The sequence below is a fragment of the Melozone crissalis genome, unplaced genomic scaffold (genome assembly GCF_028551555.1).
Source record: "Melozone crissalis strain CALT ecotype California unplaced genomic scaffold, PUWL_Pcris_2 ptg000029l_1, whole genome shotgun sequence".
Taxonomy (NCBI): domain Eukaryota; kingdom Metazoa; phylum Chordata; class Aves; order Passeriformes; family Passerellidae; genus Melozone; species Melozone crissalis.
In genome coordinates, this window is record NW_026535807.1 from 16,783,599 (window position 1) to 16,805,909 (window position 22,311).

Sequence of the window (22,311 nt, forward strand, 5' to 3'; positions counted from 1 at the left end):
AGCCTCTGGCTAATTAATGCCTGGACTGAGTTACCCTCATTTTACCATTCCTTCCTCTTTTTTTCATGCAGAATTAACAGGGTTTTCTTGCCTTCTGGCCTCCTCAGAGTTCTGCAGTTGCTGCTGCTTTGGGCTCTCTGGCACCAGGTGGAACTGCACACTTGTTGGATGCAGTCACAAGCAGGAGGTGCAGGGAGGTGTCTGGGATGTCAGTCTGGAGAGCAGCAGGGAGAAGGGACCTGGACCAGCTCCATGCCTGGTGTAGATAGTTCCAAGAAACTTTACTGGAGGAAGAAATGTGTAGAGCACCGTGTGTGGCTGTTGAGTGTTTGTATATTCATCATCAAACTGAACACCTTCCCTCAGCCACAGGCCTGTTGGGGCTGGGGAGATCCACAGGTGGACTTGGGAGCTGTGTTGCCCTATTCTGGATCATGAAATTCAGAGTGGTCTTGCAGGCTTGGTACTGAAACTACTGACCTGGAAGGAAAGTATTGGGGTGAGCGTTCCTGCTGCACACGGAAGCAGAGAAAGGTGTGCTGGTGTGAGCTTTGTGCTTGGCATGTGTGGGTGTGACACTTGTTTATTATTTCTTTAATATTAACTTGTTTAATATTTACTTATTTCTATGTTTTAATAAGAGAGTATTTTTATTATTTTGTAACTGTTCTGCCTTGTGATGAGAGGGTTTGGAATGGCCTGGAGAAGTGATGAAGGGGAGGCTGGTGGGGCTGAACATGTCTGGGTTCTTCAGCTTGGAGCTGTGGAACAGGAGGTTCACCCCTGAAGCAGGGCTGTCCAAGCTGCAAGGAACAGATGTGGTGAGGCACCTCATAAAGCCCTCTCCTGTACAAATCTGACCTTTCCTATTTCCAGCTGCTTCAGGCCAAATTTGTATTACTGGACTGGCTAAAAACATGTTTTTTTGGAATAAAATATATTACTGTGCACACTTGTTAACACAACTGGCTTCTGAGCATTTTCCAGCCTCTTGCACCTCAGGGTGGAGGTCTGAGCTGGGGTGATGGATGTGCTCAACCCTTCAGGTTCCTTTGGGGTGGCAGGCCCCTTGTGCAGGGAAGGACAGGGGTGGGGTGAAGCCAAGGGGACAGTGATGCCCATCCTCAGGGAAGGGAACAAAGCACAGCTCTGCAGAGCATGAGCTGTGTCTCACCTGCAGCACCTGAGGCTGTGGAATTCAGTGGAATGAGGGGAGAGTTTGGAGGAGCCAGAGGAGAGGGTTCAGAGGGCTGGAAAAATAAGCTTGGGGGGAACTTAATCAAGCAAAGTGAATTCTGCAGAGGAGAAGCCCTGGGTGGGGGTCTGCAGAGAGCCTGCTGTCCTTGTCCCTTTGAGGTAGGTGTCAAATGCCTGTAAAATGTGAGACTTGCTCTGGATCTCTCCAGTTCAGGAAGACCCTTTTAAGAAGGCAGCAGTGAAGGTTTGGTGTGGGGCTGGTGGGGAGCATGGGCTTCCATGCTGAGGTGCTGGAGAGCAGGTGTGGTGTCTGCCCATAACGGGAGAACAGATGCTAGCCTGCAGTGCTGGGGTTGAGAGGGTTTTGGGGCTGTTTTGATACCAGGGCAAGTTTAATCTGAAGTTTGAGTGTTTTGTCTGGGCACTGCCTGCACAGCACCGCTGCTGGCAGCTGCTCCAACCTCTGCTGCATTCAAGGTGGATGTTTTGAGTCTCCTGTGTTTGGGGAACACATCACCTCAGGAAAAAATCCAAACAAACCAAACTTTGTGTGTGTCCTGGCCACCTGCTAAGTCCTGGCTCTCATCTATTCTTACACTTTAACCTTCCATAGCCTTGCTGCTCCTGGGTTGTTTCTGATGTGATTTTGTTCTGGTTTATTGCACATCTGTTGCCCTGCCCAGAACTGAAGCTGTTTTATTCTCTTAGTGCTTTCATATCCTCCAAAGTTCTTTTCCTCCCGTGTTACACCTTCTGCACCCCACCCCTGCTCCTCGGGGGACAGCAGTGCCCTCCAGCGCCAGCATCCCTTTCCCTGGGCTGGGGCTAACGAAGGGGCGGGGAAGGCGCTCAGGTCCCTGTTCCTGGGGCTCCTTGGAGCCGGTTGCTATTTCGGTGCGCTCCGAGGTGAGGCTGGACCCAGTTTCACGTTTATTTTGGGATTTAGCGCGTGTGAGTTGACTCACAGCCCATAAAAAGCAGCCGCCAGCCCTGCCCGGGCCCGGCTCCGCCCGGGCTGGCGCGCCCAGGGACAATTTTGGGTCCCCGCTGGGGTCCCCCGAGGGGGGGGTCCGGGCCGTGGCAGCCGCAGGGTGGCAGCGGGGGACCGGCGGTGGCAGCGCGTCCCTCCGCCCACGGGGACCGGCACCGTTAATTACCGCCCCTCATTAGCGGCGGGGACGGGAGAGAACCCCGGCTGTGCTGGGCACTGCTGCTCTCTGACGTCATGGGCAGCCTCTGACCTCACACGGAGGAAGCGTGGCCATTGGCTGAGTGCTGTGTGACCTCATGGAAAGGGCGGTGCTGGCTGGCTGAGACTGGCGCTTAGGGCCAGTGTGTGAGCCCATTGGCTCAGCCTGTGATGTCATAGGAGAGCAATGGTTGTCACTGGCTGGTTTCTGGGTGGCCGTGGGAAGGACAGGGTCGTTATTGGCTGAGGCTCCATTGCGTCATCAGCGAGCCTATGACGTCACAGGGAGGCATGTTCTCATTGCCTGGCTGAGAGCAACTGCCATGATGTCATGAGGTAGCAGGGTGCTCATTGGACCGTAGCATGTGACATTGCAGGGCTGCTGTGACCTGACAGGGAGCACAACAATCACTGACTGGCAGAGTGTGACATCACAAGGCAGTGCATGACCTCACAATGGCACAAGATGTTCATTGGCTGACGTGGTGTGATGTCCTGGGGCAGCCTCTGACATCATGGAGGAGGCAGGTGCTCATTGGTTGTCAGGCTGTGACTTCCAGGAGCAGCGCATGACTTCATGAAGGAGGGGACACCTCATTGGTCAGTGATGTGTGACATCCTGCAGCTGCCCGTGACCTCATGGGTGAGCGGGCGCTCATTGGCTGTTGCGTGTAACCTCATGCGGGACTGCGCGCCCATTGGCCACCGGCCCGTGACGTCACGGCAGACGGGCCGCTCATTGACGGCCAGCGCGGGAGCGCGAGTGGCGCCGCCTGGCGGGCGCGAGCGCCGGCGCTGCGCGGCGCCGATTGGCCGGCGGGCGGGGCGGGGCGGGGCCGGGGGGCACGTGCCGGCGGGGCCCCGCGGGGCGGGCGGCGATTGGTCGGGCGAACGCGCGCGTGCCCGCGGCGCGAGCGGGCGCGGAGGCAGCGCATGCGCGGGGCGGCGCGGGCGGGCGGCGATGGCGGCGCGGGGCTGATGGCGGCGGCGGGGGCGGCGCTGCGCTGAGGGAGCGGCCCCGGTCCCGGTCCCGCCCGGCCCGACATGGGCAACGAGGCCAGCCTGGAGGGCGGCGGCGACGACGGGCAGCTGCCGCCCGCCGCCGCCGCCGCCGCAGGGGCCCCGCCGCCGCCCGCCGCCGCCGCCGCCAAGCCGCCTTCAGCACCGGGCGGCGGCGGACAGCTCCCGCCCGCCGCCGGGCCCAGGTCAGAGCGCGGGGCGGGGAGCGGCGGGGGGCGCGGGGTCGGGCGCGGGCTCCGGGCTGCGGGCGGCTCTGAGGGCGCGGGGCACGGCTGGGTGGGGGTGTGGGCGCAGGGGAGCAGGGCTGGCGGTGCGGGTGTGTGTGGGGGGGCACGCGGGCAGGAGCCGCGGCCGTGTCGGGTGAGGGCAGAGCGGTGCCGCCTGCGGCGGGGAGCTGTGATCGGGGCTGCTGTGGGGCGGGCAGGGCTGGCTGGGGCAGGAGGTGCCGTGGGGGGCCTCTCTGTGGGGCTCCTGCCGTGGGGGGCCGCTCTGTGGGGCACCTGCGGGCGAGCGCAGGCAGGGCAGACAGGAGTGTGCACGGACTGCGAGCCGAGGGCACAGACGGCGCGGCTGTGGGGTGTGGGCAGCAGGGAGCAGGCAGGTGAGGGAGGTGCGCTGGGCTCAGGGAGGTGATGGAGGCACCCGAGGCAGGTCACTGCTGGAGGGTGCAGCCCCAAGGGAGCTGGCAGCTCCGGGACACCCCTGGGTGCTGGGGAGAGCAAAGCTGCGATCTGGGGCTGGGTGTGGGACAGGGATGGAGTGCCCGAGGAGGAGTGTTGTGTTTGGGGGGCAGGACAAAGCGGGGTGCTGCCCGGTGGGCAGAGGTCCAGCAGCAAATGGGGAGGCATAGGGAGAAGGGAGGATGGTTAAGGGTTGGTGGGTCTGGTCGGGATGGGGGGATGGTGCCTGGCAGCACACGGCTGAGAGCACCGGGGCATGTGAGCACCCCAAACGTCTCCACCCCACATGTGACCACTCCCAAACGTGGCCACCCCAAGTGGAGCCAGCACCAAACGGGAAAGGTCGTTATGTAACAGGAGGGACATGCAGCCCTGCCAGGAGTCATCGGTGCAAAACCTCGCAGGGAGCTGCACTGAGCCGTTCTCCTCCTGCCAGGCAGTGCCAGCTGCGAGGGAGATACTTCGGAAGCGAGTGTGGGATAAGAGATATTCCTTAAAAGAAAAATGCTAATCCTGAAGCATCATCCTATCTGAAAAAATAAAGGCGAGGAGCAGAAAGTTGCACGGAGAGATGCGGAGGACACGGTGGGTGGTTCGCCCTCAGTGTATGGCCAAGGCAGGGCCATTCTGGGCTGTTCCCCTTGCCTGGGCAGTGATGAGTACTGCTGGTCTTGCCAGTTGTGTGGCTTCAGACAGGGAAAATCCAGGTGGGAGGCTGAGCAGGAGCTGCAGTCTTGCCTGACAGTGGGCTCTGTCTTGCTGGGCAGCAATGGCTGCTCACAGGCACACCGTGACATCCAGTGGGCTTCAGGGATGCTACAGCTGTGGGCAGGCTTCTGTCTGTAAGATCCCTGTGAGCTTTCACACAGTGAGTGTGAAAAAAATGACTCTGAGGGAAATTGTGCTCATTTTCCTTTACATTTTTCTCAGTTTCCCGTGCTAGAGAGTCCCAACTCCTCTGCTTTGGATTCTGCCAGTAAAAAGTTGTTCGCAGCTGCTTGAACAATTTAAAATTAAATACCTGTGGGGCTGTTTAGGCTGCTGTAATGAGAGGAGCCAAGGAAGCCATGCAGGTCTGCTGTCTCCGTCCAATTCTGGCACTGCTCCTCCATCACTGTCCAAGTTCTGTGTTGGCTGCTGTGCAGTGCTGGGGGTTCCAGGGGCTCTTAGGGTCCTGGGTGGAGGAGCAGAGTCTGTAGCAGTGGCCATCCATGCTCCTCTGGTGCCAGAAACACCAGGTTGTTTTTTCCGGCCGTGCTCCAGCCCTCGCACACTGAGCTGATGCTCCTGTGCCTCCTGGGAAGCTGCTGCTGGGGAGCTGCCCTCCCTTGCAATTAATTAAAGCAATTAAAGAGGTGGGCCAAGTGAGGCTGTGCTGTGGAGCAGCAGTGGGAAGGGGACGATGCTGAGCTGTGCCAGTGTTTAAAACCTAAGCGTGGGAGGGGTGTGGGGGGCTGAGATGACACTGAGGGATTTAAATTCAAGGTAGCAAAGTGGCAATGAAGGGAAATGAGGCCTCGAGAACAAAGTGGCTTTTGTGAGGGGCGGGAGTGGGCACATAAGACAGACCATATGTTGTGAAAGGTTCAGCAGAGCACAGGATGTGCTGGCCAAGCAGTGAGGGTGCAGTGCTAAAGGTGCTGCTCCAGAAATCTCAAGTGGCCAGAGAAAGTGAATTTCTTTCAATATCAGAGTAATTATTTTTTCCCCTCTGAATTAAGTAACCTAAGTCCACATGTAAGCCAGTGAAAACTATAGTAGTATGATTTTTCTGTGTCATTTTTCACAGTTTGCTTTGTGTTACACAGAGAAATAGCCTGAATACCTTATAGGGGCTACCCTGGATTTCGGGCTCTTGTGTTTAAATCCATAATAACAGCTTCTAAGAACTGTGCATACACTATGAAGATACTTCAGAGACTGGAAAACTCAAACAGGAGTAGCATCTTCTCACCAAGTTGCAATGTCTACCACTATTTATGAAGTTTGATTTTTTGCTTGCATGCTTTGCCGAGGCACGAGGGAGCCAGAGGTTGGAGGGAAGCTGGGGGCAATGCTCAGCTCTGGGGTGGTTTGGCTCTGCCAGCAGCTCTGCAAAAGGCCAGCATGGTGCAGGGCAAGATGTTTTCAGTGCAGAGCTCACCCTTGTGCAAGGAGCTGCTGGAATCTCACCTGAGGAGGCTGTGCCTGACTCTGGTACTCCAGCAAGGAGAGATTGAATCTAGGGAGGGAGGGCAGGCTTGCTGCTGGTCTGCTCAGACAAACAGAGCCTCTAGCCTGAAAGGAAAATGGCTGGGGCACCAATAACCTGTAGGATCACAGGAGCCCAGATTGGTTGCTGATGCATTTGGACAGAAAGCTTTGGACTGGCAAGTTCTACTCTGTTCCTCCAGAGACACCCCCTAAGCAGAAGGGACAAGCTCGTTTCATGGGATGGATGGATGGATGGATGGATGGATGGATGGATGGATGGATGAAAAAGGCTCGGATGGCAGAGCAGGGATGATCCCAAGTTCAGAACTGTAGCTTGGGGCACAGAGCTTTACATGGCTGGTTTTCCTGGTAACCTACAGAAAGACTTTATTGCTGCTTCTGACTATGTGCCTGATTTCTGCTGGATTCATTCAGGTTTTTGGTCTCGCTGCTGCTCAGCTGTGGAGCTTGCAAAAGGCTCTTTTTGACACCTGGATGCATGAGCTCAGGCTGAAGGATGAGAGAGGGGAAGAGGGGCAGTCTCCTGGGAAGCATTGAGGACCAGCCACAAATTCAGGGGCTGTGTGTGGGAGCAGCTGGGCTTTCAGCACCGCTGTTCCTCTGGACCTGGGTGATGCACACTGCAGGCTGTGAGGCTGGGAAGCAGCTTGCTCCCATGGCACACTGGCAGAGGTGCCAGGACCTTTGTTTTCCACACTGTAGGTCATATTGCAGTATTTCTTAAGCCTCAAGATAGGTTGTGAGCTGAAGGTCTTGAAGCAACCAAGAGGGAATATCTCCAGTACTGTGTGGTAGCACCTTTGGCATGGGCTGTGAGCTCCCTCAGAGCCTTCCCTTGGCTTGGAGCAGGGGCTAGGCAAGTGCTGATCCTGTTTACCCTGCTGTACATCCAGCCTTGCTCTGTTTAGCAGGCGATGGAGCTTGAAGTAAAAAATCTGGTGATAGGGAAGAGCATAGGAGAAGCAGAACTGAAAGAAAGCCCTTTAAATCAGAGAAACTTTGGACAAACTATTGCAGTTTGGATGCTCCCTTTTACCCTCTCTGTAGCTCACTTGAGTGTGCTTGTTTGCTTCCCATAAAGTACCATCACACTGAGAAATAAGAAGTTTATACATAAAGATAATTGTTTAAAAAAAAAACCGACTTTGCCTCTTTCTTTTTAAATGGGCACTTTTCCCAAGCTTGCAGAAATGAGCAGTCGATGTCCATTTTCATATGACTGTGCTAGAAACAAAACCAGACTGTGATGGGCAGCCAGGCTGTGGAGAGGGCTCACACTCACCTGGAGAGCCCAGAGAGCCAGCTCCATCCTCATTTCCATGCTCTGCTCTCCCCAAAGGCCCTGAGCCCTGCGCAGGATGGGGCAGAGGCATCACCACCAGAGGCATTGCTGGGAATTTCCTCAAATATTAAAACAGTTTTTTTCCCTGTCTGAGCCATGGACTGGCAGTCTGGAAAAGCCTGCCATGCTTCTGCACTTATTGAGCATTAGTTTATTTGCTGCCAGACATTTGGAGGGTCAGGAGGGAACTGAGGCTGGGTTTGAGTGAGGAGGGGAAGAACAGATACGCAATGTTTTGAGATCATTAAACTTGTGCGAGCAAAACAAAAAGCAAAAGGAGTAGAAAATGGTGTACATGATGGATCAAATCAAAATATTTGTGGTGTTAAATACCCCGCTGGGCATCAATTTATCTTCTGTCATGATGGGCAGGCGTGCTGGCTGTGACACAGTGCTTTGCGGATTGTGATTGCTCTGACAGCAGCCATTAGGCCACTGAATCCAGACGGCACAATTTTGGGTGCTTAAGTAACTCCAAAACCTCTTCTGGCAACGTGCTCATCAATATTCACAGTGTTTGGCATCAATTATTAATGCCTTTATTTCCAAAACAAATACACAGATTTGCAGTCTGCCTCACAGGTTGGGGTTTCTCACTGCGGGATCCAGCCTGGATGGTGGATCTTAACCCCTCGCTTTTGCTGGGTGAGGGGCTCCTGGGGGTGTCCCTGCAGTGTCCACTTCTGCTCAGAAAGGATAGAGAAGAATTTGAGAGGATTGATGTCCTTTGCTGTGTTGGCTGAAAAGTTGGAGGAGTCCTGGGCTTCCTCTGGTACAATTGGAAGCTGTGGCAGGGCCGCTTCCTTTGCACTGGAAAGCTGAGTGCTGGTGGTCAGCCTTCTAGTGGAAGATGTTCCTGCCCATGGCAGGAGATGGGAACTCGGTGATCTTTAGGGTCTCTTGCAGCCCAAACCATCCTGATTCTTCTGCTGATGCTCAGGAATGGAGCCTCAGCTCAAGTGGCCACATCCATTGGGGCTGGTGGGTCATTGTTGCTCATGCTGAGCTGGCTTCTGCCTCTCCACTTCTGCTTCTCCAGCGTGCTGCAATAAAGCTGTTTCTTTTCTCTGCTGTGTGAATCAAGCACATATTTGATGTTTCCCATCATGTCGCCAATTCAGTGCAAACAGATAGTCAATGCTGTGGCATATTCCTGCAGTTTATATGAGTTTGGGGAATACTTGATGTGCATCTGGACTGGCAGAACACCACAGCCTGCCTGCCACACAGCCTCTCTGCACAGCCGTGTTCACCGCTTCCCCGGCTGGGGCTGGCACTGGGGCTGGCCCAGGGTGTTTTTCCAGCAATCCCTTTCCAATTTCCTGGTGTGTGAGGTGCCCCTTGGGAAGGATGGGACAGGCAGTCAGGGTGCAGAGTGCTTCCCAAGAGCAGGTAGCTCAGTAGGGTGAAGCGGTTTCAAGGCAAAGGCGTTATAATTTTTCACTAAATGTGACAGTAACATTATCATGTGGAGTTTGCTGTTGAGTGCTGCTGTTCCAGGATGTTCCTTGGGTTTCTTTTTTGGCCAGTGAGTGACAGCAAGTGCTGATGGTCATCCTGGTCCCACACATCGTAAGCTGTCATTCATCTTGAATTTGGGATCGTCGCTGTTGAGCCATCACTGTGTTTTCAAATGTCTGTTTGAATGACAGATCTGTTATTTTTGTATCAGTCTATGAGCACGACTATTCCTATGAACAAGGTTGTTGTCTTTTTTCGTGCTTGGAGGTGCTGAGCTCCGGCATGGCCCCGAGGTGCTGCTGTGCAGCCTGTCAGTCATCGAGGAGCGCGTTGTACCGCTTTCCATGTCACTGATGCTGGGAAGTTTTTGTGAATGTGGTGAGCTGGCTCCTCTCTGAGAGCCCCCAGCACCCCCAGTGTGCTATTTAGGAGCCTGTAAGAGCAATCAGCATTGCTGGATCCTATTAATGCTGGCCTGGGCTTGATGGCGTGGCTGGAAGGGATGTTCACGAGGTGCTCTGCTCATGTTTAATTCCAAAGATAACTTAACTACACTGATGGTGGTGTCTCGCTCACTCTTGGCCTCTGCAGCTTTCCTAGTGTGTGTTTGATATTGAAGAAAGACCCCAGCCCCATTAAGAGACTGGGGACAGTGGGCTGGAAGAGCAGGAGACAGCAGCTCCCTGCCCGTGTTGACAAGTCAAGGAAAGCACCTCTGAATGCAATTTTTATTTTGTTTTCTCTTATTATTTGTGTAAGTGCCTTGGTTTGGCTGGAGATGGGGAGGGAATGAGCCCTCCAGCCTGGCTGCTGGCACTGGGTGGCAAAGATGGTTATGATGGCTAGCAAAGACACCTCTGCAGTTCAGAGACCTATGCTAGCCAAATGGTAATCAAATGGATGTTAAAAGTGAGCATAAATAAGTGTAGAAGCAGCTTACCAGATGGAACAATGGGATATATGATCACAGAAGGTTTAAGTAAAACTGTCGCCTCTGAATGTACAAAGTTGCCCTCAGTCCAAAACTATAGTTTCTGTGATGAGCAGGAGATTAGCTCCTTCTTACTGGCTTCATTCCCCCCTGAAGATGTGATTAAATAGTTTGGTGCATTCTCTTTTTTCGAACATGATTTAGTTGTGTTTCTAGGTCATTGTCAATAGAAGAAAAATGTTCATATATTTAATGCAGTAGAGTGTGTTAGGCATCTTCTGAGAGGAGCTACAGCACAAACCCCTCTCCTGCCCAGGCTGTTCCCAGACCCGTCTCCTGCCCCTGTCCTTAGCACAGGAAGGAAGTGCCTTTACACCTTCTCCCTAGGACAAGATGAACATCTCCATGTGGAGCCTGTTGGTGCTCCCTGGGCTGGGCACAGCTGTCCAAGAACCCAGTGATGCAGTGGGCTGTGCAAGGCACTGCTGGGGACTGGTGGAAGCACAGGCCTGGGGGAAACCTCGGCCATTACTTGCTGGTAGACACCATCAGACCCCCCATCACACCCCCACTAACGAGGTCATGACTGAGATCCTAAATGAGACACTCCAGACTGAGAGAGCTGGGGGTGTCAGGTCTGGAGAAGAAAAGGGGAGACCTTAGAGCCACCTGGACCTCTTCTCTTGTCATGTGTAGGTCCTCATGAGAAGAGCATTTCCTGTCCTCTTGGAGGGTCTTGATAGCTCTAACTGAACTTAGAGCAAGCAGATGCTGCATAGAAAACCCATCCATGCTGCTTGGGAAATGTTGCAGAATTTTGAGGGTTTTTGGGCATGTGTGACTGACTGCTCTTCACTCGGTTCCAGGACCTGTCAGGGACCACAGGCTCTCAGACATGACAAAGCAGTTTCCCACGCTGAACAGCTTTCAGATGAGGATTTGACAGCTCCTCTGACAGATGTAGAAGAAAAATCACCTTGAATCAAAATGTCATTTGGTTTAGATGTGGCCCAATCCTGCATTTCAGCCAGGATGTCCAGGGGTGGCAGGACCTCCTCAGTCCAGCCTGACATAGCAGGGACACTTGCAGAGGCCAGATGTCAATAGCTGAGAGCAGCCCCTGAACCTTTTTTCTCTTTGTTTCCTTGCATACCAGTGCAACATTGCTTTCTAGCCTGTCTTGAGTCTTTCCTGGCCTTGGGAGCTCATGGGCTTTTCCAGCTGCTGGGAGCCTCAGAGCCTGGTTCTGGTGGACATCCCTTTGCAGGAACCAGTCCTGAGGGTTGTAGCATCCCAAATAGGGAGATTTATTTTGAAATTTGCCTTTATTTGTGGATTTTTAGCTCTGTTAGGAGATGCTTGGAGTATGCAACCTCTTGTGGTGTGATCTCAGTGCTTCTCAGGCTGCTTCATCCTCAGAAGTTGTATGGGGGTATGAAGTCAATGTGAGATGTGTCTTCAGCTATTGAATGAATCCTGAGGGGTTTGGTGCTCTTAAAAACCCAGCTGAGACCCAAATAGGTCTGCCATGGGCTTTCCAGTAGAAGAAAGAGTCTGTTGGTATCTTGTGCCCTTCCTTCATCAGTCTAGACACGAAGAGTACGAAAAGATTGTGCCATATTTCATGTCTGCACAAGGATGAAGTTGTGCGTGGGAATTACTTGCAAAGATTGACATGTTGTAGCTGCTAACCACCCTTTTTTTTTATTATTATTTAACCAAAAAACAGATTGCAGCCTAGGAAAAACAGCATGGTTTTTTTTTTTTCTTTCATCTTCTAAAGAAAACATTTCACTTATAGATATGTGAATTTATGCGTTATAAAATAGGAATGGTTGAAAATTGGAAATGTATAATAAGTTCTTAAGGGACTTGGTAATTTGCCTTTGTCGTGTGAAAAAAACCCAAATCAGCTGATAGTACAAAGCTTATGAAAGGCTGGGGAAAATGTGGGGCTGAACTAGATCTTTTTCCATGTTGACTCCAAACTGTACTTTTTCTTTTGATGAAACATGAAATTACTTTTAATTTATTTAGTTTCAATCCTAGTTACATAAACTATTATTTGATTGTACAGCTGGACTGAAAAACTGTAGGAGGTCTCACATTTAGGATTTTGCTGCCTCTCTCTCATTAAGCCTACAGCCTGATTTCTTTAAATGCACCTATTAATCTTCTTAGGGAGACAAATTGTTGTTTGGTTGGGTTTTTTCTCTCCTTTTTTTTTTTCAATTTTTTTTTTTTAAATACTAACCTCCCAGTTAACTGGCAGAGTGAACTCTGCTGGTTTGCAGCCTTTGCAGGTAGGGCTGTGCTGCAGCTGCAGTTCCAGCAGTGCCTGTTGCCTTGCTGGGCTGGGTTTGGTCTGCTTGGCTCAAACACCCGAGGTGGTCACAGCCTGAGCTGTTCTCATCGTGCTCAGCAACAACCTCTGAGTTGACAGGAAGGAGTAAATGTATTTTCTTCTATTTTAATTTTGCTATGGGCTATTTCAGCAGTTCATCTGCGGTAACTTGCCAGAGAAGTGGCTGCCCCATCCCTGGAAGTGTTCAGGGCCAGGCTGGATGGGGCTTGGAGCAGCCTGGTCTGGTGGCCGGAGTCCCTGCCCAACGCAGGGGGGTTGGAATGAAATGATCATTAAGATCCCTTCCAACCCGAATCATTCTGTGATTTTATGAACTTCTGTTGCATTTTTGATTTCCAGTCTGAGACTCATGGGGTTCCAGGTTTGACACCCATTAATGTAGCCCTTGTAGGACCAGCAGTAGGACACAAAGAACACCATGTTGTCCTCCAAGTGTGTAGATTTTTCCCATATTTTCTCTCAGATGCATCAGCATTGTTGTCTCCTGCCCACCAACAATATGCCACCATAATTTGAGTTTCTTCTTCCCTGCTCACCAAGGATTTCTCAACACCCTGGGCAAGCATTGGTAGCGGCCCTTTGGGATGCTGCCCTTTCGAACCTTCTCTGCTCTCCTGTGCTGGGAATGGCTCTTGGGAGGGTGAGGGAGCTGCTGCCAGTCCCAAGCACATCCCTGGGCTGCAGCAGCTCTGATATGAGCTGTGAGATGTCTGGAGCAGATAGGGCTGGAGCTCATTGTGCTGGGGCCGGGCGGCAGCGGCCACTTCCCGTGAATGCTCCTGACGCCGGCAGACGTGAGGAGGTGACGGTGGGTGTTGCTCTCATCCCTGTAAAACACACCATCCTTTGTATTCAGGGCAGATCTCTGGTCCCAAGGAGCAAAAATATCCAAGCCTTCTCCTTTTCCCACCTGTTTCCCATCTAAGTTGTGGATGTTTTGCTTAGGAATCCTGTAGCTGGGGAGCACAACAGGAAAAGAGGTTGTTTTCATTTATATAGTGTATTACATAGAACCTTTTGTGATGGTGGTGATTTTCAGAGCCCATTTACCACTATATTGGATGAGGTTTTGACTGGTTACACACTGCAGTTATAGCAGAGCATCAGTTCCTGTTGCAGTGGAAAAGATGATGCCTATCACTATATTATATGCTACTGATTGCCTCAACCTGGCAAAAATAAGGCATCCAGAAACATCCCTCTGGGAGGAAACTCTGAACTGTCTCTTTTAGGCATCCCTTTTCTGCTTTATTTTATCTGCCTTCCTCATCTTCCAGGCTCTCCTCCTCCTGCATTGTTAATGGATGTTAAGCACTGGTTAATGGATTAGGATAGGATTCCTCTTGGCAGTACAACTCAGTTTCATCCAACCCATCTCCATGATTACCTATTTAATTTTGATTTATTATTAAGTGAAGATATAGACCCAAACATTCTGAACTGACAAATTATCACACCTTTCTTTTTCTTTGAAATACACAAACAAAACCCAAGCAGCTGCTCTGGGTAGGAATAAAGTGCCTTCTGCTTCTCAACGTGTCTAAAATTTGCTTCACTTCCCAACTAAACTTCTCAGCCTTAAATTTTACCTGCTGCCATTTCTGCCAAGCTAAGCCTTCCCAGGGTTCTGCAAGGACAGATACATCAAATATGCAGATGCCTCCATCTCTTTGGGGACAAATGTTCTGGGCTGAGGTATGTGCAGCAGGGAAATGCAGGCAGGGACAAGGAGCCTCAAAGAGTTGCAGAAGCTGGAGAAATGTTTTCCTTTGATCCTATAAAGAATTTGGCAGGGGAATTTCAGACTCTTCTATTTCAAAAGTACATTTAAACTAAACAGCTTGAGATATTGAAGTTGATGGTGTCTCTGACAGTGTTGGTAATGTATTGTTCCTTGGGTTTCCTTTACCTTTCCTGTTGTGAATAATGAGTTTTACACATAAAAACATGATTCTGAGCTTGGTTTGACATTCCAGTTCATATCTCTGAAAACCAGAAAGTGCAAATCTAAGACACAAAAACACTGAGGCCATCCAGTGCCAGCCCCTGGGCATGTCCCACCAGGCATTTGCAACCACAGTCTTAAATAAAAGACATTTTTGGCCCCTGTGAGCTGGTGTGGGGAATGTCAGGGAGGAAGAAACCTCTGCAGCTGAGCAGTGCTTCTGAGAAACATAATCTGATGTGAAGATTTTGTTTAAAGGCACCTGGCTGTGTTGGACACAGATTTCTCCTCCTCACAGGGAAATGTGGGCTCATCAGTTTCTCCATGTTCCCCTCCACATGTGCTGTATTTGGAGCTCTTTGTGAGGGATCAGTTGATGGCTGTTTCCTCAGTCCCTGCCCAAATGATCTCTTGATTGCTCTTCCACACCTCGGATATCTGCTCTCCTGGTAACCTGAGGCAACAACCAAAAAATAGAATCAAGGACCTAAATGGCCTGGGGAAGAGGTAAAGGGACCATTATGGGATAGCCAAAATGTGCAGAGGTGCAAAGACACAAACTGCAGGATGGATAAAAATGCTATGGGTTTTCACAGACACACACAAAAAATTAGGTGCCTTGTTTCATTTGCCCAGGCTCAGATAAATGAGGGTGCAAAGTCAGGATTTTTTGGTTGCTGCATAGTCACCAGGAGCTGCCTGTCTCTCTGCAGTATGGCACTCTGATTTCCTCTCCTGGAAATTGCTTTTTAACTGTGTTTTTCTTTCCTTTTTCTAAAAATACAAACCAGTTTCTTTCTGGTCTGTCATTACTGCCTCTTTTTTAACAGCACTTCTCTTTCTGATGGATCTTCCTTTTTTTTATGCCTGGAATGAATGTTGTTCTCCGTTCGGGGCTGAGTTTGGTTGACTCAAGCTGTCATGGAGATGGATAATGATACATTTTTTGCATCAGATTTTAATTTTGGAGCATGGGTGGAACTCATCCAAAAGAAGGGCCCTGCAGTCTTCCCAGTTTCTTAATGGTTGAATACCAACTTCTTGTGGAAGGTAGAAGTCTGGGGACCCTTGTGTGGTGTGGACATGACTGGGATGTTGATCTGTTGGAGCCAGACCCCTGGATTGACCCTTTTTTGCCACCTGTGACAAATGCTGCTTGTGTTGGATTCATTTTTTGAGCCAGCCAGCACCTGCAGGAATCCATCCAGCTCCTGCACAGAGTCAAGCCTGAATGCAGAAGGGAGAATTACAAAGCCAGACCTTGGTGCCACTCTTTGTGGGGAAGGAAGCCAGAAGCAAGTCAAGGGAACGGGCTGCCTTTGCTCTTCTCTTTGAATTGCTTTCCAAAATGCCTTTTTCCCAAAATAACTTAATTGTGTATTTTTGGGGGTGGATTGTTCTATATTTGTTGATGAGCATTAAATTGGTGTTTTCTGAGAATGGTCCAACATGGCTTGCAGAACTCTTTGCAGAGCATCAGTGTCTGATTTAGAACCCATCACCACATGTGGCTATGGTTGTTCTCTGGGCCTCACTCTGCATTTCTTGACCTTGGATTTCACCTGCCGTGGTGTTTCGAGACATCCAGTTCAGGAGAGCCTTCTACAGCTCTTTGCACTCAGCTTTAGCTTTGAATATGCTGAATAAATTTCCATGGCTCAGCAAACTTGTCCCTTCTTTATCTCCCCTCCTTTCCAAGCCATTTATGAATATCCCATTTATCCCATGGCAAGATCCTGCACCTCTGCTTGTGAAAACCTGACCATCTGCCTCTGTCCTGGGTGTCCTAAATCCTGATAAGTTATTAACCCATAAGAAGGATTCCTCTTGTTTCTTCATCTTCTATTACTTCCTTCTTTCTTTCTCCCCTTTCTTTCTAGATTTTTATCCTAACAATTCTCCCACTTGAGATGATTTGTCATACTAAGTATTGACTTTTACTCCAGTAGCTTGGTTGTTTAATGATATTGCTGTGTTATGGCCTTGTCTTAAACCTTTTCTTGACAGTGCATGTTTTGCTAACAGGTACCATGGAAACTTCCCTTTGTTACCCTTCCACCTGCTGCTTTTAATTTCTTTCTAACAAACCTTCTCACTTTTTCTCTTCTTTATTTCCCGGTTGTATCTGAAAATTATAGTAATCCTGTGAATTTCTGTGTCTTTTCCCAATCCTGCAAATAGATTAAAGCCAAGTCTGTTACAGTCACTGTTACTGAAAGTGTGTGTGTCAGGTTTTGCTCCTCAGAGCAGGCACATTCCTGTGACAGGATTAAGTCCAGAGCAGGTAGCTTCATTCTGCATTGCTTTAGGGAACAGCTAACGAACTAAACAAAAAATTGTGTCGCTGCTAATTAAAATCAGAGAGGCTCTCAAGGAGGGCGGGCATGGGTTATAATCATAGATTTACAAGATAAGCTTTCACCAGCCGTGTGCCATAAACATTCCTTAGCTTCATGCCGTGGTTTATCTTTCAGCTTTGCTGGCATTTTGTAGATACAGAGCAGTAATTCATGGTGTTGGCTTTCCTGGGACAAAGGCCTTCAGTTCAGCGTGACTGCAGCAATCAGCTCCTCTACCCTTTCCCTGCCAGAGCTCACGTGTGGGATGGGAGGGGATCAGGGCTGAGGGGAGCAGCTGCTCCTTGCCTGGGGTGCTCTCCCCAGCATCCTCGTCCTTGCTGCTGCCCACAGGACTTTCAAGATTGTCATGGCTCTTTTATGTAATTTTAACACACATAAATGCCTTGCTCATAGCAATCAGTTGTACAGGGAAGGATATGGAGGCAACACATTGAGTAGCTGAGTGGAAATCAGACTGAAGAGATGGCTCCAGCCCACACCTCTCCATGGCTCCTGGGGATATTTATCCCTGTTTTAGCTGCTGTTTCCCTATGTGCTCCTTGGTATTGGTCACAGGGCCATAAGTCTGTGGCACAGCTCTTCATCATTGCAGACCTTCCAAATCCTGCAGTAAAGAGGAGAGGAGCTCTGCAGGCAGCAGCTCACTTTCCTGTGCAGGCTGCAGCATGGCCACCCTCAGCATCACCTCAATTAATGCTAAACAAGGGGCACTTAATGAGCCCAGACCTGCTGAGCACCCTCCCCTTCAGCAGTGTCCTCAGGTCCAGCAGCCGGGGTGTCTGATGCCTCCTGTTCCCTCCAGGTCTCCCCAAAGACTCCAAGGCTTCACCTGCACTGAAGGTCCAAAGCTGACCCTCCAGCTGCACCCATTCACTGGATGAGGTGATGTTCCTCCTTGTCTTGGATCTTCCAGATACCCCCTAAGTGCCCAGAGAGAGGCAGAGAGGGATTAGATAGCCCATAGCCTTTCTAGGCTCTCTGTGTCCATCCCAGGCACAGTGAAGCCTGGCTCTGCACCTGCACTTTCCTGGTTCTCATCACTGAGCTGTACAGCTCCTCTCACACTCTGCAGCTGATAGCATTTTGATCAAGAGGTGGCTTTTACTCCATCTCTGGAAGATTGAAATGTAGTTTTCAGCTATCACAGAGGAAACAGATTTTCCCTGTCGCTGAAGTAGAATGAATGTTGGACACTGCACTTACCCCTGGGGTATTTTAATGCTTTGAAGTTCAAGATCATTAATGTTCTCAGTAACAATTTTATCATTTTAAAAGGAGACCCTGCTCAAATCTTTGGACCTTTACAGTGCCTGCTCCTGTAAAGCTATCTGAGAAGTGATCTCTTTGATCTATATGGGACTGAGATCATTACCTGCCAGCTCTTCTGTCAGGCCTGTTTGCCTTTGGCTCTGAAGGGTTTGGCCAAGATCCTGACAGTGGTGGCCACACGTTTCAGGCATCAGCAGCTGAAGGAGCAGCTCCCCAGAGCAGCATGGGGTGGTCTGCAGGTCACTCAGCGACCTTCTGGCTTGTGAGAGCTCATGTGAGAGATGCAAAACTCTGCCCTGACTCCTGTTCAGGTCTTGGGGTTCACAGAGGCTGCTCTGGACTCTATAGGGACCAGTTGCCTTGCATTTAATTGCAGATGTTCATTATGGTCTGTACAGGGTGTCTGACAGACATCTGACCTTGGGGTTCTTTGGAGAGGTCTGGGGGTGTTGGTCTGGTGGGCAGGAACAGCCACTGCTCTGGGTTTATATTGCAAAGTGCTCCAAGGGAAATTACTCTTGGCTCAACCAGGGCTAAGTAAGGTGCACATTAAGTATTTGCTTGCCACGTAGCAAAATTAGAATGGTAAGCAACAGAATACAATAAAATAGGATTGAAAATAAAGTATTTGGAGTTGGAAGGGCCTTCAATGATCATTTAGTCCAACTGCAAATGGTAATGATTCACAAACCTTTACAAAAAGGCAGTTGTGCAGGAATGAAAATAAGCAAGTAAATGCTTATTTAGAGCTTAAATCAGTCATAAACCCTTCTGCTGTGTAGGACTCAGCTAATAAGATGGCAGATGCCTCTCAACAGCCGTGCCTGACAGAGCAGCAGCGAGAGTGACATTGATGTGTTCTCCTGTTGCAGACTCTGCGTTGAGCTAGACATGGTGCTAAGGCAGAGAATAACTGGTTGGTGGTGGCTGTGTAAGCTGGAAATCTCCTGGTTCCTGTTACCTTCCCATGCATGGCATTTCAAACAGAGGGAAAGGCCAGCAGCAGCTCTGGTGTGTTATCTCCTGCAGAGCCAGGGCCGGAGGAGGGAGCTGGCAGGCACACCGTGCACGCAGCATTGCTCACCCACAGCAGCACCACCCCTGGGCAGGGCTGGTAGTTTGGTGTGCTGGTTGCCAGTGCCTTGTGCCACCCCCTGCCTGGCAGCCCCTCCTTGAAGCCCAGCCCCAGCAGGGTGTAACATGAGGCAGAGCACTCAAACTATCACATTTCTGTGTATTTATGAGAACAGGTGTGAGGGTGGAGGTTGAGGACCTGCATGATGACCAGATGGGGTGGAAGCAGGAGCTCAAGTACGCTGTCAGCATCAGGAGATGAGCTTTAGGGATGCCTCAGTCACCAGGAAAATGCCTGACAGGAGCTGCATCTTATTTGATGGGGATAAGGCAACCCTGGAGCACAAAGCTGCAGGAGAACAGGGTTTTTCCACTGCTCACAAAAGCAAGTCATTAAACACTGTGGCCTTTCACAAGAGTGCTTGTGTTGCCATCTAATAAAATACTCCCTGACAGTTTCTAGTCACCATTTCGTATTTTCTATTTTGATTTCAGCTGTGTGGCATTCGCTGTTTTTAAACCATCCATTTCCAGAGTGATTCTCTTTCTGCATGGACATCAGTGTAATTAATTTAGGAACACTTGGGTTTAAGCAGGTGCTTAATTCTGTAACTGCTGGGGGCTTTTTCTTTGTCAAAGCAGAGCCTGATACAGGATTCTATGTGTTGGATGTAGGACTTTTTAGAGCTACAAGCTGCCCCCAATAGAACACCCAAGCTTGGGGTATATCTGAGCATTGCTAGTGTGAGAATTTCAGTGCACAGAGCTGAAACCAGAGGCCCTCCACATCAGACACTCCTTTTTCTGTTTATTTATTAAAAGGGTTGTCCTATTTTCTAGTCAGACTTGCTGACAGGCAGTGTGTACCAGCTAACATTTGCTATTATCCTGTGCTGTTCCTTTGCCATAACCCATAACCATTCAGAATTATGTCTTTCCAAGTCAAACCCAGTGCCATTTTGACCTAGAGTACAACTGCCAGCTTGTTTAGCTACCTGTTTTTTTTTTTTCCTAAATAGGTTATACTCAGTGATTCTTAAAATCAGTCATGTGGATGTTCACATCAGGTTTCAGTCGAACCAACTAGGTCAAATCTCTGCTCGTAGCTGAGCAGCTCTAATTCTTGTTGGTCAGCCCAGCCTCCCTCTTTTGGGTGTGAGCCTCTTCACGTGTCCCTCTTCATGCTTTATCTTGAGTTGTGTGCTGCTCATCCCTTTGGGTTTACTGCAGATAAACAATCATTTTCCCTCTTTTTCTACCCAATTTTCCCTCTTTTTTTTTTTCTACTATCAGAAAAGACTTGATTGTCCTCATTTTGCTGATTTTTGATCTGGTTTCGAAGCTGGGAGCTCCCTTCTATGGATAAACTCAGCTCCTGTTTGAAAAGCCTGAGCAGGGCATGCAATTTGTAAAATAATGATGACACTGCCACTTATTTTCATGGTTTTTATCTACTACAATGCAGTAATTAGATGAGTTGCCCAGCAAGCAAGGACCCATTTCCCTTAGCACCAGGCAGAGGAAGGGATGCAATCCGTGTTCCTCAGTTGCACAGAAGGGCTGCAGCTCCTGAAGGATTTATTCAGACCACAAATGCCAAGCTCCTGTGGATGCAATCACTGCCAGAGTTTTGTGGCAGCTGAGCAGGTGGATGTGGCCAGTGGGCTGAAGGCAGGGATGTGAAATTAGACAAAAAGCAATAAATCAGTAGAAAACCAATGCTGTCTCTTGAACTTTCCCACACAAGTCAACAAGATTTCATTTACCAGCTGTGCATGTAGATTTTGTGTAATATGGTTATTGCTTGATTTTATAGCAGAGACATTAACAGTGTTGGCATTTACCTTGTGATGGTTATTGCTCCCAAGTTAGCACCTCTGGTGACAAAGGGCCTGTTGACATCTCTTGGGATGCTGGCTCCAAGCCTGGGTCTTGCCTGTAAAATTCAGTGGCACTGATGAACCTACTTGAGTTAAATTAGAGCAATTCCCTCCTACAGACCCTGACTTTACCTGGGAATTCCCAAATAAGAAAGCTGTACCAATTTGCTGGCAGAGAATTGTAAACCAGTGCTATGTCATTGCATTGCTTTTATCTCCACTGATGCTGCTGACATCTTTTCCCTGGTGCTGCTGTGGCATCAAAAGTCTGGTTTAGGACAAATCATGTTTTTCTGAAATTAAATATTAACCAGCAAGCAGTCTAACATTTGTTTTGGCTGTAAGTAGGACTTTGTTTTTAAAGCTTTCCCAATTTTTGCAATTTTAATGCAAAAATGTTATTTTTACATTAGGGAAAAAATGAGGCATAAAAAATCTGAGGTGCTTGTGACATCTCAGAGTGCTGAGCCTGGTTTTGTGGTGAATGCCTTTGACCCTTGGTTTTCCTTGTGCTGTTCATGCTTCTGATCATTCTGGGCAGCTCTTCCCCCTCAGTACTTATCCATCTCCTCCCAGGGTGTTGTGTCAGCCCTAAATAGAAAGGCTGGTTTCATATCCATGTCTGTTCCTGAGTGGAACTAGGGAATTTCTGGGCCTTTTAATCAGAAGTATCTGATGGAGAGGCAGAGCTGGATATGGATTAATGTCTCAGGTTGATTTTTGGCTCTGGGCTCTGTGGCAGCAACCTTGCAGCTTTGCCACCTCCCTTTCATGGAGCTGAGAGTTAATTTCTGTTACTTAACTTTGTGCTGGAAAATGGAGGGAGTTTTAGAAAGAAAGAAGAAAGACACAATTTTTCAATTTAAAAACAATAAAAAAAGGAAGGAAACAGTACCTGCCCACCCTCCCAGTGACTGTGGGCAGGTGAGTAGAGCTGCCTGCCTGCTCTTCTTGTGATAAAAAGCATTCATAGGATATCATAAATGAAAACTTTAACAGTATAATTTAACAGTTAATACACTCAGTCAAACACTTGATATTCTTTATCTGTACAAAATTATTACTCCATTGGTTACAGAGAGTGCAGCTGAGTTTGGACTCCATATCACCCAATATTTCTAATTCAGCAATTAGGGCAGTGCAAAATCAATACATCCCCCATCAAACAGAGGAAATCCTGCCTTATTAAGGCCTTCCAATTTAATTGTTAATAGATACTCTAGTGGAATTGGGAGGAATTCTTTGGAACTGGTTGGCAGCCCAGTGCAAGTTAACTATCAGTGATAAAGCCTGTAAAAAAAACCAATATAGGGCTGAGCTGCAGTTTGGGCTTTTGTAACAGGAAAAAAAAAGGTTTCATAGATGGGTACAAATCATACAAATA

The 22,311-nt window shown here is 49.3% G+C and overlaps 1 protein-coding gene across 1 annotated transcript in view; it reads left to right on the plus strand.

Moving 5' to 3' along the window:
- Positions 1 to 3,430: 3,430 nt before the first annotated feature.
- Positions 3,431 to 22,311, plus strand: part of BSN (bassoon presynaptic cytomatrix protein) — an 87,044-nt gene continuing 68,163 nt past the window's right edge. The window contains exon 1 of the mRNA XM_054280675.1: positions 3,431 to 3,591. Within this exon, the coding sequence (XP_054136650.1) occupies positions 3,431 to 3,591 (161 nt within the window). The remainder of the gene's footprint in view (positions 3,592 to 22,311) is intronic.